The sequence below is a fragment of the Apus apus genome, chromosome 5 (genome assembly GCF_020740795.1).
Source record: "Apus apus isolate bApuApu2 chromosome 5, bApuApu2.pri.cur, whole genome shotgun sequence".
NCBI lineage: Eukaryota > Metazoa > Chordata > Aves > Apodiformes > Apodidae > Apus > Apus apus.
The window spans coordinates 25119202-25137322 of record NC_067286.1 but is presented as its reverse complement, the minus strand read 5'-3'; the positions used below and the strand labels follow the sequence as shown (position 1 = coordinate 25137322).

The 18121-nt window shown below is 40.8% G+C and overlaps 1 protein-coding gene across 5 annotated transcripts in view; it reads right to left on the bottom strand.

Moving 5' to 3' along the window:
- The window catches only part of AMBRA1 (autophagy and beclin 1 regulator 1), a 134879-nt gene that overhangs the window by 89380 nt on the left and 27378 nt on the right, over nucleotides 1–18121 (bottom strand). For all 5 annotated transcript variants that reach the window (XM_051621731.1, XM_051621728.1, XM_051621730.1 and 2 more), the window contains 2 exons: nucleotides 12813–12899; nucleotides 6697–6879 (listed from right to left, as the gene is read on the bottom strand). In XM_051621731.1, coding sequence (XP_051477691.1) covers nucleotides 6697–6879; nucleotides 12813–12899 — 270 coding nt within the window. The remainder of the gene's footprint in view (nucleotides 1–6696; nucleotides 6880–12812; nucleotides 12900–18121) is intronic.

Below are 18121 nucleotides of genomic sequence, written 5' to 3'. Positions count from 1 at the left end.
AACAACAAACAAACAAAACAACAACCCCCCCCAAAAAAAAAACAAAAAACCAAACCAAACAAACAAAACACAAAACAACAACAACAAAACCCCCAAAACCCACCAAAAACAGAAACAGAGCATGCAGCATGTCAACCACCCTTTTTCCGAGACCTCTTAATTAGCTATTTTCAAACATTCATCTGAACATGAGTGTGCATAGGGAAAACATCACCAGGGCTAATTCTAATCACTTGGAAACTTCTCAGCTGGTATTCATTGAACACAGTTCATAGTGCAAACATACTGCCCCATCAGTCTTCAATACTGGAATAAAATGCCAAAAGTAAGCACCAACTTCTTTCCTTCTTCCCAACCCCCCCCTTCAGTATATTGCTGCTCTTCCAAGGGAAACAGAAATGAAAACATAACTGCACAAACAACCCTAACCTGTCAGACCTACACACTTGAAGAATGCTAACCACTGCCTGTCCTTCATGACCAGCAACAACAAGCCAGTAACAGCTTGCATCCTTCTCATTAGCCCCTGTCACCTATTAGGTGACCTAGTTTGACTTAAGAGTTTCACAGACATGAAATACAAGCAAAAAAACCCCAAACAACAATTAACACTACTCAGGTGGAAGAATGGTACCATCTTGACATCAAAACTGTTTCTACAAGCCCAGGCAATCAACAGTATGCAATACTATGTGAGCTGTCACCTTTCAGAAGGCACCCATTCCATCACCGCCCTGCTATGGAGACACTTATCTTGCTGGAATGTGACTTAATGGTAAAACCAAATTATGCTGGAGAGGTTAGCAATATCCTGCAGTACTGCTGCAAGGAAGTAGTCATTGCCTGTCACTGCACTCAGGCAGTATTATTATACATTAAGACCAAGATAAGGGGAATATAAAAGACTGTCACAAAAGAGAGAGATAAAAAGAATAGGGAAAACGAAGCTGCAGGCTACTATTAGTAGATCACAAGCCAAGCTAAGACTCTTACTAATCCTTGAAAAATGAAGCTCGAAGGATAGATTCAATATAATTCCCATTCATCCAGGACTTGTTAGCATTCTGAGCCTGTAACAGTGTTTAAGATGATGAATATAATTAACATAAATTTCTATGTATCTGGAAGCAATGTCCCAGTGCTAACTGCTCCAGAAACCTTTCACAGGAAAAAAAACAACACAGTGACCAAGCTCCAAAAAACTCAGCTCTGCCTTGAAAGCCAGGTTGAGAAGGTACATCTTCATCAAGAACAGTGAGGCGCAGCCATATGAGCCAAGCAACAGAAGGAAAGGGAAAAGCATCAAAACCACAGATAAATGGGCTTTGGGAAGAAAACAACAAAGGCAAGTATGTATAACAAATAGGAAACCTGCTTTTTTATCTTTATCTGACCCATCTAAGACTTCCAGAGCAGTATACTGGTGTGTCATGGATCCTAAAAATCTTTATCAATCAGTATTTAATTTACTAGAAAAACCCATATAGATTCTCACATCTTCTACCTTGTCTTTTGTTAACCTCAAACGTAAACATCAGGATGATAAGGGGAAAAAAAAACCAAACCACAAAAAATCCCCATCAAAACCAAACAAAAAACCCACCAAGCAGCCTAAATCACTTTTAGATATCTTGCGGTTCAGATACGCTACCCTTTTACCACTATGCCAGAAAGCCACCATTGATCAAGTCATCCCTCTTGCACACCTTCACTACGTCCTGTCAGAACATAGCACTTGACACCCCATCCATCCCAAGGTGTCAGCTTAAGCTATTGTCACCCTACAGAGTATACCTCTTTCCTTACCTGTGGGATTCCCTATACTTCTCTCTCCACAGTGACAGAACTACTTGTCTCACTGTTCTGGAGCTGTAGATCAAAAGCTCCATACTTATTTCAAGTCTCACCAAAAACTTTAGCCATTCCAGTCTTTCCCTTCTCTTGCCAAGAAAACCTGGTGTTTCTTTTGCAGAAGTTCAAGGTTGTCACATAAGGAAAAAACCACTCTGAAATATGTAAATGCACAGTGAACAACTGGGAAGGAGAGCAGTAAAGACCAAGACTGGCTCCACAAAGCATCCAAATTCCACCCATGTGCTCTCAGAAGTTGGCATGCTATAGGAAAACAGCAGGTGCACGGTGAATTGATTGCATTTCTGCAGATTAGTGCTCCCATTGCTGTGCCTCTGGAAAACAGTCAGACTGAAAAGGTAGAGACTGGATTTAAACTAGAGCATGGAATTCCTTCACAGGGGTAGGGAAGTAGTTATTTCAGTAACCTCCAACCTTTCTCTCCCCTCAAACTTTCAAAATCTTTTTGTCTTAGACATTAAGCAAACCACATGCTAATTCTCACCATGACACAAATTGCTCCCTGAAACCCATTTCCATCATCCCACTTGAGGTGTAACAGGAAGAAAAGAATCCCAAACCAAGCCTACTAGCCAAGTGCACACTACTGAGTAATCAATCACACTGCTGCAGCCATTGTCTCCCTTTCTCTCTCTCATAATAATATTTGTGCAGACACAATTGTTTCCAAGCAGTTCCACATCAGTATTTTCGGGTATCCACGCACAAATCAAGGTTCTCAGAGAAGCTAACAAGAAAAGATGCTTTAGATGAAGACATTTCAAAAGAAGGGTAATTGCCTGGTTATCTTGGATGAAAGATTAACAAGCTGTGCACATAACATCAAACCAAAAAGCCAGCTTGAAGCAAAACACCAACTGTGACACAAAACAGACTCCCAAACCAAACACATCACCTATGGAAGAGGCCAAAAAGAATTTACCATACTATTGTCCGAAATAAATGAAAGTCACATTCAAGAAACCAGAAGGGAGGCTTACAGTTTTAGTGCAGTGGAAGTCAGGTGGCACATTGCTATCTTTGAACCTTTTACGGCAAGAGGCTATTGGAGGAACTTTGATTTGGCAGCTCTTACTGTGACAGTGTCAATAAAGCAACCAAATATGGCAGAAAACAGGCATGGCAGATACTCATGTATCTTGTGCACTGTTATGGTTCAAGCAGACACAGGGTAATTTTATGATACCAATACAAGGACCTAGAGAGAGGGTGTTCAGGACCCTGAGGGATGTCCATTATGGTCTCAGTAAAACACTGCCTACATTGCTTATATTCTCTGAGTGCTCAGTGGTGTGTTAAAAGAAATTTAAAAGATAAAACATGAAAACAGGATTTTACAACTATGAGGTAAAGCCCTTCTTGTTGTAGGGACACAATAAAGCCCTTGCTAGTCTGTGACAATGGCACAACTGAATGGATCCATCCCAGCACAGATCCTCCCGAGAGAAAAGAAAAAGGAGAGGATAGAAAGAGGGAAAGCTGCAGACATTAAAAGCTTTTAGTCTCCAAAGTCTTTCATATCTACATTCTACTAGGCAGCCCACTCTCAAAAGCAGACAGAGGAGTCAGCAACAATCACACCTTTAGCTTTGGCTTGAAAGCCTTTACAGTACTGTAGAGAAGGATTTGAGCAACGCTTTCAGACAGAAAGGCGGTGCACTTTAGTTTGACAGATAAAATGAACCTCTATTTGTGTATTTGATCCCACACTTACTGCAGACAAAAAGTGACAGAGGTGGCCAGAATTCATCCACAGGAACACCTTCACATTCTTATTGAGAGAGATTCAGAATTCTACATGAAAAAAAATTAGCTTGCACTGAGGAGACCTAGAAGCATTGCCCACCATCTCCAGAATCAAAGCTATTCTAGCCTAAAGGAAGTCTCTCGAACAGACCCAGGCAAACTTGCTAAAGAAGTAAACAGAAAAGATAGTTTAGCTCTAAAAATCTGAATTTACTATGTGATCCAAACATAAGATGCTCAAAAAAGAATTTGAAACGAGGAAGTTTTACATCCATGATTTGTCTACAGAGAATTACTTTTATCATTTATGCTTGAAGATTAAAGTGACATCATTCTCCATTCTGATTCCTGTCCTAGAATACAAGAAGCCTTTTCATTTTATCTTAGGAATCTGTTAAAGCTAACCTTAAAATCCACTCATATCAATTTATCTGTTAATAACCTAGTATTACAAGCTGTATATATATTACAAACTGTATTAAATGCTTCCATGCAGACATGACTAAGTTTACAGTTGTCAGTTGTATTTAATATGCAGCAAGATGACAACAGTGACAGGTTAAACACAGGCATGTAGAGTGATAACATCTTACTAGACCAAATAACACAGTTAGAGCTTGTGTCTCACTCCTCCTCCCCTGTCCATAAAAGCTGGCATAATAGAAAGATATTACTAATATCCATTAAAAACACTCTAATTCACATGCTCAGACCAAAACTACTGCTCTTGCTATCACAAACTAGATGTATTTATGAATTAATTCCAATGAGACTCTATAGAGAAACTGCATGGAAAAAATGCCACCATTAGACCAAAACATGAGGAGAGGCTTTAGCTTAAATTTAGAGGCCGTAAGCACACAAAAAGTGCAGAGGCCACTTCAAGCCTCTTACCAGGTCATCAGCTAAGCAAAGCTGAAAAGATGCCTAAAAACCTCAGAAATACACAAAAGATGAGAGCCAAGGAAGGCTTGTCTCCCAGGCACTCTGCACAAGCACAGGGCTCAATCCTTGTTCAGAGCTCAATGTACGATACAACCAACTGCTGTTAAATGCTCCTTACACTTTTCTCCTGATCTCTAGGAAAATAAAAGACAACAGAATATTTACCAACTATATTAACCAGTTCAGAAAGAAAGTATTACGGTAATTTGTTATGCTTTTACATAAAAAAATTTTCACTGGATTCCAGAAGAGAAGTATGAGTTGCAGATGGCTAGACACAGTAGCAACTCCCTGTTGTCCTACATCAGATCTAGAGAAGCTGGGAAGTCAAGAGTATCTACATTATAGCAAGAAAGAAACATACAAATCATGACTGTGCTCAGGCAAGAAGGAGGGGTACAGCAGCCAAAAGGAGAAGCAAGAACTCTATATAAGATACTTCATTTTGAAGTGTCAGCAGAAGAATTGAAATGAATCATGACACAAGTTGCAGCTCTGAGGGCCCAGCATAGCAGCTCCCCCTAATCAGCCAGAAGAAACAATGAAGCAGAGAAGAAAAAAAAATAGCATGTCTTGAATGCACAGACCAGAATTCAATATGAAATATTCAACCAACAAATTCAGACACTGCAAAGTAAGGAATAAACACTTCTTTTTGCTCAAGATGAAATGAAAGATAACCTTTGCATAGCTGATTGAATTGCTTCCCTGACTGGGTGCTCCTACTGTCTGAATATTATCTGCAGGGTAACACACTTCTCTGCACGCATTTGCCTTGTTCTGTGGATGAAGAACTTACCCTCTTTACTGCACTTCTGGTGCAGAACAAGCTGCACCAGATAAATTAAATGGAACAATGGAAATATTAAGGTCTATGCTTGCAATGCACCCACCTCACTAAAAGGGCCCAGCAGCCACCATATTTCTGCTCTTTCACACCATGAAAATGCTTGGGGTTGGGAAAAGCTACTAGGCCGTGACACTTCTACATTATCTCCCCTCATTTAAATACTATACAAACAAGGCCACAATGACAGGAGAAGACATTCACTCACTCTCTACTTCCCAATATATTAAATTGCTGGAGCATGGAATGACAGCTTCACAGAACAAGAATCTAAAGAAAAAAACCCAACCTACCACCGCATAAAAAGGCAGAAAGAGATTAATATTTTGCTTTTCTGGGAATAGCTAGCATTACCAGTGTGCTTCATAAACAGACTTCACCCTGACACAAGAGACATGGAGCTTTAACAACATGCTATCTCAAGTACGCACCACTGCAGCAAGTGAACATGAAAGCTATGTAGCAGCAAAATTGACAGCATCCTCTACTGGCAGCAGCAACATAAAAGCCCAGATTTTCAAGTTCACAGCTCCCATCAATCCTCCCTAACACACTACAACCACAGACTACTTCTATGGCCATGCTCAGAATCATCCTGTGTTTTAATCACAATATATGCAAATGGAGAAAAAAACAAAACAAAAAACACAGTGAAATACTAAAAGTATTCAGGGAAAATACCATATTTAAAAATAAATTACTGAAGACAGACTAAAAGGGTCATATTCTCTTCGACACAAGAGGCCATTTGCTCTCCTTACAGAAAACTAAGCCTTAACACAGACTGACAATCACCAAGTCTTAAAAAAAAAAACAAACAACAAAACAATCCCAAGAACTTCAGGTAATTTGACAAAGTTGTACAGATAGAGATTAAATGTAACAGAACATGTTTGGCTGTGTCCTACAACCTTAGACCAAATAAGTCAGTCCTGCAAAGCCTCTTAGTGCTTCCTGTTCTGTCTGAACATTTGAAGGCTCTCATAATCTTTTGGCTCCCCATCTGTTCCATGGAAGAAAAATACTCTTCCTCTATATATTAAACCAGCCTTTTAAATCTGATGACATAGCCTGATGTGCTGAAGATAGCCTAAATAATTCTTCATTTTCATAACAGAAATGACAAGACCTATTTGTAGCAATCACTGCTCTAATTATTGATTGAATGACTTAGGCTGTTCCTACAGGAGGCCTGTGATGCCTTTGATTGGTGAACAGCAGGAAGCCACAAAGCAGTCTTCTGTTAACATACTCAAGCAAGAGGGCGAGGCAGCATGCACACTTACTCAAAATCTTCAAATTCCAGATCGTTTCCCTCTACAGACGGACTCGAGTTCTCTGAAGTGGAAGAAGTGGAGGAGGAAGAGCGGAGACGGTTTTGTTGGTACCGCATAGAGCGTTGTCGAATACTGTCCCTCCGGGAAAGATACTGGATCATCCTCTGAGCATAATATGCAGCAGGAGACAATCTGAACAAGACAGATATATATGGACACTTGTTACACAAGTACAGAATGACAGCCAGTCTCAGTTTTCCTTCTGAGCTCCAAGTGCCAGGACAGTAATAGCATATCACAAAATTGGCTGCTTGCATTTTATTCGTGAGTAAGACAAAGTAAATAAAGCAAGCAAGTAGAAGTAACTTTCCCTTAATATGCTACACTCCCACATGATTCTCGTGTTGTGCAAACAGAAGCACTACATCATACCTATAGACAAAAAACTCATCCACAGCACAGACTCTTTGGAGCCCACTGTTCCATTTATTACCAGTTCACACAACTAACCTCAGCAAGCATCCCTAAGAATCAATCCCACTCTCAATATGAACTCTGCTTGCAACGCCAAACAAACGTTGAAGGAAGGTGCTGCTGTTTTGAGGCTACTTAACAGGTGCACCATGAAGTATCAAGCAGGAGGAAAAAACAGGTTTCACAGCTTAAACTACTTTGTAATCCAAATGGAAGGGATTTCATATAGTGGCAATTTCTTCAGATTCACTAAATGTCTGTTAAGAGGAGCATTAAAAAGTCTTTCATCCCACCCAAAAGAAAAACCTTCCTCTGCAATTAACTCCTAATTCTCCCTAATGCATTAACCTCCTACTTGTTTGCATCAGCTACCAGGCACTCCAGTACTACCCTCTTCCTTTATGCTAAACAGCTAAAAACACACTCTCTTCCTATCCTATCCACAGCTCCTAACAGATGCTTTTTGTGGCACAGTTACTCAGTACTGAAGTTCAGACACCTCAGATGCTCAAACAATAATTTCCGTAACCTTATTTGTTTGGAAGTGAACTCTAATTTGGGGAGAAAAAGGGAGATGACAGCAACCTCCCCCAGGTAATTAGACATTAAAATGCCTATTCCTTTAACTTCTGCCTTCCCACCCCATTCCATACATGAGTTTGATTTTCTTCTTTTTTATTCAAGTTACCAAATGTACTGGGAATAAGATTTTGTTTATATATTGGTAAGTTTCAGGTCCACAATAGCATGAGCAGCAAACACTCAGACCAGGTCTGACAAAGTGCTTTGCTACTATCCCAAAAGTAGCATTTAAATGGAAAACTACATTTATTAGGACTTCAAGAGCTGCTCCCTAGAGCAGCATGGAAGAAATACACTAATTCTTCTAGGGATAGATTGTACTAATGTTGTTTTGGTTGCAGACACCTATCAAGGGCAAGCAATCTCCCTCTGCCATACATCCAGGGGATACAAGCAAAAAAGAAGGCGGCAAGAAAGAAGCAATTAGAAGCGATGTAGACATAAAATGAGAAGTGTCTTCCTCAAGGTAAGCTCCTTGTACCCTACGACTAGGCTGCCATCTTGGTAAAGAGGCAAGTTTAGCAGACAGAAGACTACAGGCTCAGGGGTCTAACAACTTAGTTAATAAACAGCAAAAGGGTAAGGGGGACCACACTTTCAGACTCCTCCTGTATCTTTTATGCACTGTTTGATGTGTTAAAGCTGTGCATGGTTATATAACGTAGAAGGCTTCAAGGTACAAACACAGCACTTCTCTCTACTCCTCTAAAGACTGAATAGGACAAGTCTGAAAAAGCAAGGCATTATCACAGTGCACTCATAAATGAGGAGCTGTTCCCTTCTTTGGTCTTTTCCATAAGCCAAAGCCTCTGTGTACCTAAAAATAAGTCTACTGCATTTGTGCACATAGAACAAGAAAGAAACACAGAAACAAGGCAACACTGGAAAACACGAACAGTGGTCTCAGCAGTCCAGCAGTGTAACCACTGAAACTTTTTTCTTTGCTAATATGACACCTAGGGAGAGTTTTACAGAAGTGATATGAAGAATGAGTTTTACAGACTTTTATTCTTCTTTAGTTACGCAGCACATCACAAGAAAAAACACAATGACAATGGCCAGACCAACAACAAAGACTAGGCAATAAAGACTGGCCTTAATGGATGACAAGATACCATTTTCTGCTTCCTGACAGCACGTGGTATGTAGACTGGATAGACTGTGAGAAAGATTTTCAAAGAGAAGACAAGAAGCTTACTTCTGATTCACAGAGAGAAAGGTGTGAGGGGTAAAATATAAAAGGGCAGGTAAGAAACATTCAAAGCAATAGACTAAGGAATTAATCTTTGCAGATGAGTGTGTGCAGGGTAGAAAAAGGGAAAAAAAAAAAAGTATTTGTCAGGCTGTATCAGTCTTCAGAATACAGCTATGACACAAATCAGAATGAGAGTTGAGAGCCAGCATAAGAGGTTGAGCTGTCGTGGAGGGAAAAGGCTGCAAAGCAGCATACAAAAACACCAGTTAACATGAAACATGTTCATGTTCAGTTCATTCAGCTATTCAACACAACTACATCAGACCCTGACCAAAGTTAGTAATACCAGCTGGCAAACCACACACCAGTCACAGCAGGCTAACAGTCCATTTATTTCTCATCTGTGCTTCTAAGAAAACCATGGCAAACCAGAGGTTACCCAATAATTCTTAAACCAAATCTGTAACCACGGGGCAGCAGGGTGTATTTGACAATGCCACAAGAATTCAGCATAGTCTCTGAGGTGACTGGACCCTATTTACCGGAGCAGATAGTTCTGAGGAGAGGTCATGCTGCCACACAAGGCACTGAGTGGGAGAAACACTGCAGTGCCAAACCAGAACTGAACAGCTTCTGGCTCATCCAACAACCATGTCATATAGAGGCCACACAATTCTCTAGGCCCCCCAGTGCCGCTGGCTGGCCAGTGAGAAGAGGAGCTAAGGGACAGAACTTTTTACTAGCATTAGTAAAATTAAAGTATCTTGATCCCAATGGCATCATGAGTAACCAAGAGATATCCACTACATATACATACCACAGTGCCCTCAGCTTCAGCCAGATCTCCAATCCAGTCGGCCGTATTTCATTATAGAAATATCTGCATCCAAAAAACAGTGTACTGCTGGTGCAGACTCCCAAGCTTCCTAATGTTTCAAAAGTACTGACACCACCTATCAACCCTGTCTTGATGCTGATGATCAGAATGTTCACTGATATTATTACAGCTCACACCTCTAAATGTCTCTCAGCCAGCAGACGTTTTAAGGCTCGATTGTTGTCATTAATTTCCTTGGTCATACCTACAGAGACATACATACCGCTAATCGTTGAGCTGAAGGCAATAATGGTAGGACACCAACTCATTTGCTTCCATCCCACTTAAGCCTTCAACTCACAGGCAACATTCAGTCTGAGGGTCTCTCCCCAGGTACCTTTCTAGCAGCTCAGATTTTGTTTTTTCTAGAGACATATCTACCAAACACCCTTGTGATGCTTTCTATATGTAGTCTGGGAAAATCTTTTTTAGTATTTCTATTTTTTAAAAATAATAATATAGGTGTTCTTTGATGACAGCTGTATTTGATTCCTCTGTGGGTTGTTTTCTGAGCTCAGTAGGTAGGGAACTATGGAGAATGACAGAACAGCCAAGCTGACCTTTGAGAAGTTCAGCAAGGCCACTGAGAAAGACTGCTGCAGTCTATGACAGAATATTCACTCTTACTGTGAGGAGCTTTAAAAAAAAAAAATCTTCTCCCTGCCTCACTCCTGACCTAGGCTATTCAAATGTAGCACCATTACAGACATCAGATGCAGAAACAAAACCAACACACACCCGGTTTTAAAAACAAACTCTTCACACTATGGAGGCTTTAAAAAAGAGAGAGGAAAAAAAAAAACACAACCAAAAAAAATACCACCCAACTTCACTGAAGACGCTTTTGTCTTAAGGAGATACATTTATATGTAAACACACAGACATATAAGGTATGTGCTTATTTCACCTTTGCTTCACTTTTCCACTTTGTTATTTAAGAACACCGGAAAGTCTTAACTTTCTGTTACAAACTTACGATACTATAAAAAAAACCCTCAAAATGCAGTAACACTCCTTTCAATCACATCCCCAATTTCTAACAAGTTAAAAGAACAGTTAAAAAGATCCCACCAGCCTAGCTAATCAGTAAGGTTTATGGAGGAAGAGACTGATCTTACCCCACTCAAACTCTGAGCTTATGCTGATTATGCATCTATGAATCTCATCCTCTGAGAAGGAGAGTCACACTGGAACAAATTAACCCTCTTAGAAGAAGTGGATTTATCTTCCAAAGCTCCATATAAACTCAAGCTTCTACCACAACTTAAAAACATTTCAACTATCACATTAGTTCAAAAATGGCTTAAAGTAGAAAAATACTTTTTACTTTATTATGCTAAGAAATGTCTCAGGCAGTGATCCCTTTTCATACATTTTATCGAGCTTCACCATAGCAGAGATCTGACAGTAAGAACAAAATAATTAATTCAGTAACCCAGACAGGTAGTCCTTGCTTTTTTAAAAGGCAGCTCCCAGAGAGCCAGAATCAGCTCTTACAATTTTTGATCAATAAATCTGCCTGCTCTGGATTACACATTCCAGAAATGAGGAATGGTGCACTTCTAGCTCTTGGTATTCATAAATTGACCTGAATGTACTAATACCTTTTAATTAACACTTGTAAAATAGCATTTCCATTTCTCCAGGTAGACCAATCCCTTTACTTGTCATTTAATCAACTGCCATGTAGCAATAGTTTTTACATTTATCAGCATCATTCTGACATGCAGCTGTCGAGACTTTGTGCAGTTACCTAAGGCTGGTCTCGCAATGACCTTACGTACAAGGTGACTTTCTTTATAATAAATGGAAAAAAGCCTAATACAAGATTTCTCATCTACAAGGTTTTATTGAGTTAGCAAGGAGCTATTTACCAGCATAATTATACCACATGGCCAGTTTGCAATAGAGCCTTTTATTTCAGAGTGTGTACTTAGAGCATAATTTCTATTAAAAAAACAGGTTTTGTTGCTACTAACGTAAAGAAAAAGAATATAAATTAAAAAAGAATTAAATATATGTAAAAAAGAAACCTCCTTCAACGACTTAGATATATAATTTTCATACACGGGTATTCCTGTACTCTCCTTTATGGCAAATCCTAGTAGCCTTCAGTCCATGCAGCTATGTCAGAAGTTCTGTAAGAGGCTAAATCTGACATATTTTACACTTACTGTATTTCCCTCATTCATGGCTTTGTTAAAGCTACCTAAAGAAAGCTTATTTGTCACGATTTATCATTTGAAAGCTTCCAGAGCTGCTTGCTGCTCACGATTTTCTAATTTTTTCTGACAGAGTCTATGGGTCATATTATCCCATCTGTTGCTCTCTTAATACACTAAGTAGAAAATACAAAGATCACTCCCTTCCATTTTTTATAACTTTGCCATGTTTGCTTTTTCTAGTCCTCTGAAACACTCCCACCTCTTCTGGAGATTAAACAGCACTACAGGTGTTTCTATGTCTAATGTCAATGATTCATGACTCTTCAGAAATAATTGTCAGTATTTTGTTCTTAGTTAAATATACTTAACATCCTGGTTATGCTCTCTCATACAGATGCATTTATGGAGACACTCCATTCTTCCAAGCATGTTGCCTTGCTCACACACAACTCATAACTGACTTTACTGCATTCTCCACTACTCCTGAATAGACTCTGTTTTATTCTTCATTTTTCTTCAAAAGAGATTTCAAATTTATTGATATGATCTCATTTACTGTCGGACCTGCTTGCTACCTCGTGTTCTCCACCCTAAATAATCTCACGAATCCTTGTGCTTATTTCAACAGCAATTTCTTATTCTTTTTCTCATTCTCTTCCAGACTTAACAGCCAGCACCTTTTCATGTGGTTTGCACCCTTCCCCCTGGCAAGTCAATGAGGAGGAGATGGGCCCAACATTAGAAGCATTCCCTAAGGATTCAATGAATTATGCTGAAAGTTATGCTTTTGTCTATGAAACTTAAAAGCCATTAGATTGCATTTAGCTCTTACCTGGCTGGATCTGGGTAGATCGGATGTTCCCGGGACCCTGCTCCATCGTAGCGAGATAATGAAATGAGGGAAGACTCCAGTAACCTCCTAGAAAGGAAAAGCAAATTGCAAAGTCAAAGACTTTTTTTTAATCAGGAACATCCCCCCTGTTTATGCCTTACTTTCAGAAATGTCTTAAGACTATTTCTAAGATCAGTGCAGAGAATTCTGCAACATACTGAACCACTCACTGATGGCCTGTTTTCACCACACAGCTATTCAAAGTCTAGTATTTTCACTGCACAGGACAAAGAACACCTTGAGTGAGAAAGAAGAATTGTCCCAAACCTGCTTCCAAGTCTAAAGAGAAAGACAAGGATGCTACTTCTTTGGAGACAAGCCATCCCAATTTGTCAGGTCCATAAATAACAATGTTGCATTGGCAACCTGTCAAATTCTTATTTACTCAAAGGTGGCTTCACAGAGAACAGGCCAAGGAACACGGAGCAAAGAACACGGCTCGGCATATGGACTCTGAGGGCACCACTGGAGTTTATTCACAGTACAATACTCAAACTTCGTCTCAAGGCTCAGTGAGAGATGTTTTCAGCTATCAAAATAAAGTTCATTGCCAATATATCTTAACCAAACACAGCGAGAGATACAAAATATTCACCCAAGAAGTAAATGTATGCAAATGCAGCCAGACAGCTTGAATATGTGAGAAGCAAGTCTGAGTCACGAAGGCAGCAGAATCCAAAGTATATAGCAGGAACACGTCCTCCACCCTGGCTTCTACGTACACCTCTATCTAGCTTCTTGTCATAAAGCACAGGATGGCATTGTTTCAAGACTGACTCATTCAAGCCTGCTGCAGTCATTAGATTAACAAGAGATGATTTGGGGTGGGTATGGAGAGTAGAAAAATCAACTGGCAAAGTTTATATAAGGCTGCTGAGTTCCTTTTCAAGTCCTTTTGCCTCAGAACTCAGGCTAAATCTTGTTTTCCAGTCTTTGTAACTTAAATGAAAACTGTTGTGGTTTGAAAGTCGAACAGGTTCAACACCACATCTGTTCTATTCACTTGCACACACGCAATTGGGGAGAAAGATTTGAACCTATCAGTCTAAGCCCCAGACCCTTAACTCACAGCATTTGCAGTGCAGGACATCAAGGGTCAACACAGCAAGCAGGAAGAAAGACAACATATAACCCACATCCAGCTTCCCATTTCTAACTATATAAAGACAGTAGAAAAGTAAATGAGACATCCAGCAGCATCCCCCTCTCAGGTTCTCAAGATAACTTTTCACAGCCTTCTAGCAATTAAAAAAATATTTCCATTTTACATTAGAAAACTATAATATAGAAAATGGCAAGAGATTGGTCCAGTTACTTGGAAAGGCATGTGGCAGCTCGAGAGATTCAGCACTTCCTGCAAAGCACTGGGACCCTACAGAAGAGAAGAAAGCCTGTCCTCTCTGGCACAAAGTTGCTTGGCAACCATATGTCTTATTCAAGAATAGATATTAAATCTCTTAAACTTTGAGATTAATTAATTTCCCAGCTTACTGAGTCAAAAGCTCTAGCTTTCAACACTGCTAGATATTAGGAATCCATTGGCTCCCCAGAAAGTTTTCATACTTCAATCCTGCCTCACCAAACTCACTCTCCTGTTCCAAATACATAAGTCAATATATGCAAATACAGCTAATCCAGAACAAATGGTGCCTTCATCACCTGCATAATGTAAATATAAACTGCTTTTATTCCTTCTGGGGGAAAGGTAGACAGATTAAAATTAGCAGAAGGGATTTATTAAGTTGGCTGGCCACTTTCTAAACTACTAACTCAGAGTTCAGAGCATGGGTTACAGCCATTGCAATGCCAACATGCTTTTTAGAAGTCTGCTCTTCAGAGCTGCTTAGGCAAAGCGCTCCAAAACCAGCAGTTTGCAAGAAGCCTGGCTGTGCTGAGACTGCCACCCCACTGGACCATCCTGTCTAATCACTGGACTTCACTGGGGAGAAAGAGCTCCCACAGCACCCAGAGCCTGGCAGGGCCACAACTGCAGAAACAGCAGCTGCCTCCTTAAAGGTGTGAGCAACCTACACACAATTCAAGTGACTGGTTTGACACCATTTCTCTGCGATGCCTACAGTGTCCTGATAATGTACACACACACACACAAATTACCAAATTCCTCACCCCTGTCAAAAGTCTTGGCATCTATACACTACAGATGCCACCTTCTTTTTCTGCTGTCCAGGGTCTATCCACTAAACGACACAGCAAAATCAGAGCCACAAGGGAAGATGGCCCAGCATGTTCTGTTAGAAAGGAGTCTCCAGGTATTCTCCAACTATGTCTCTTCTGACCTTTGGACAGGCTGAGAAGAGGGATCACCTTCAGAAAGCAACCTGCAGCTGCACTGAGGGAAATCAAAATGTGTGTGTACCAACCAGAGGGCACTAGAAGGATGTGGAAGCAGAAGCAGGGCACACATTGCAGAAACTTGGTATAGGCCTGCCAGAAATCCCTCTGCTTGGCTCAGGAACAGCACTTCGGGGAATCTAGTTCTCACCTCTACAGCCCACCCGATTCTTGAAATAAATACTTGAAGAGCCTTACTCTACACCAGGCACCTGGCACCTCAAATGACAACTAATGTGTTTACTTCAGTAAAACACAAACCAACAGTTGCCTGAGCCACAGGATGGCCAGGTATCTGGGTAAACAGACTTCCTTCAGGCCTCATCGCCCTGTGATTTTACCTGAACAGCCTGCAGCCCCAGCCCATGAAGCAACAGGACCTGCTGCTGCTTTAGGAGCACCTCCTTCACCAGGCAGGCTCTTTAGGAAGACTAGTAGCTACAAGGTTGTGGGAAGCAGGATGACTAACACACTCTGTTAAACACTGTCCCCAGGACCCTCTCTGAGGCTGTATTGACAGAGTTGAATGGTCTCAGCTAAGACGACCTTTCCAGCAGAGCCTTCCAAGCCTGCAAAGGCCAAACTCGGCTCCTGCATTATCTCACACTGAGATATGTAAGCCACACACTAGGGCCACATTCAGATCAGGCAGACAAAGATAACTCAGTTAACTTTAACCATTAAAAGCTATAGTTGATTATAAGCCTGATTGATTATTCTTATTTGTCATACAGCTGTGCCCTCTTAGATCACAGAGCAATGAACAGCTGGCTATAAATACATACAGTAGGCAAAAAAACCCCAAACAAGGCAACATGCAATCTTATGAGATCCAGATGGACCCTCTGTGCTTAATTCTCCAGGGAATAACAGTATCTGTACTGAAAGCAGAGTACCAAACACAAATTAAATCTATTATTTAACTAACTCATTCTTGAGGCCAAAGTTACAGATCCAAATATGTTTGGTCCTGAGAAACATGTTCAATAATAGATACACTGCTATAGCCATCAAGAAGTGTCCCATCTGCGACACTGCTATTGTAACCTATTATCCCCCAGGAAGGCACACATAAATGTTTTTAAAGTCATGCTGCACTCTATCAAGTCTTAGGTGCCACATTCATAGCTTTTGCCACCCAGAGTCCCAGAAGAGACACAAGACTGTTTTCAGTGAGCCTAAAGTGTAAGGTAGCCCAATATCATACCACAGTAAACGCTGAGCTGAGGAGCAATTCTGGATAAGTATAATCCATCAATAAACAGATGTAGCTCTGTTACAGGGAACTATTAGCCACTAAATATTCAAGTTTCCAGCAGAGAAGAATGCAAAAAGAGAGCATCTCCTTTTGAAACATTTTGGTAGATCATGCTTGACTCCTGAATCCTTTCTGGTACTTAAGAGAACTCTCTTCCTCTCACAATGCCCCCTTCCCCCCCATTTCTGCTACCCAGATATGTAACAGGCTAACACTAGGCTCTGTGAAAGCAATTGCTCCACTGTCTCTGTCTAGACAATATGAAATTGTCAGAAATGACATCTAAAGTACAATTAGCAGAGAAACTGCAATTTCCACTCTCCTCCCCCGCTCCCCAGGAAAAAAAATATATTAAAAATCACACATTATCATCCTCCAGGTTGTCAGTCAATGCAACAATGATGAAGATTAACTCTGCTCATCCTAAGAGATGCTTCTGGCCCAGCTTGCTAAAATAGGAGGTGGGGGATTGCAGTTTGTTGTTGGTGGTGGGTTTTTTAATTATTATTATTAAAACTACTACATGAAGATATAAATTGTCTCTACTCTGCAGCACTGAGATCTCAGCAGGCTCCTCTTCTGCCAGACATGAGTAGCTATGGAATAGTCACTCTACACTTGCCCTGTTACCTTGGGTCTGCACACAGCTGCAATCGCTGGTGAGGGGGGAAAGAAAGCAAGGTCCACGTTACAGGATGCCTTTTGGCAAGAGAGAGAGTAAGAGAGCGTACGCGCACAAGACACTACAAACAGAAAACAGAAATTTCAGAGGAATGAAGCAGCTGAATGTCAGAAGCTGCAGCTTGAGGGGGGAAAAAAGTCATGAAACAACCTCCTCACAGCACATCAGCCATCAGACTATACCCACACTCTCCCCAGGGGAGTGAGGATCACCACCAAAAGCCTCCTGGGGCTGAGTGATTCATCTCACCAGGCTTTGAGCAGATACTTAAACCAGCAAGTTCAACTTATCAGTAACAGTTTCTATTATGGTTTGAGAGGGGACAGGCTAATTTTATGGTATCAGTACAAGGACCTAGAGGGGAGGTGTCGTTTAGGTACGCAGAGGATCCAGGGGGCAGAACAGAGAGCGTCAGTATTCCCTCCCATACTCTATAAAAGCCAAGAAGGCAGGAAAGTCAGCTCCTTCCTGTGCCCTTCATCCTTCCTGCACTTGGACATCTTGGAGGGAGGCTCATGCCACCGTGCTCTGCAAGATCCAACTCCCTCAGTTGCTGGGAAGAGCCCTGGACCCTTTTCTTGAGTCAGCTCTGCCACAAGTGACTTTCAGACACTTAATCCGCAACCACTGAAATCAGGTTTTGTATACATATAGATATTTTTAATCGTTATCCCACATGTTACTATGCCTTCCCAGTTCTAGTTTTAACTTCCAATCTTGAAGTCTCTCTCCCTTATTCCCCTTCTGTCTTCTCCCAGGAAGGTGGAAGGGGGGAGTAATAGGGGCAATTCTGTTCTCTGTATTTTGGTTTGCCCTGACTACTAAACCAAGGCAGTTTCTAAGGACATGCAGTTCCTGCACCACATCTTACATTTGTTGTCACGGCATGCTTTCCTCTCCATCCAAAAGGAAGGTGCTAGGAAACAGCAGTGAGACTTAGTTTCCTTAAAATCAAGA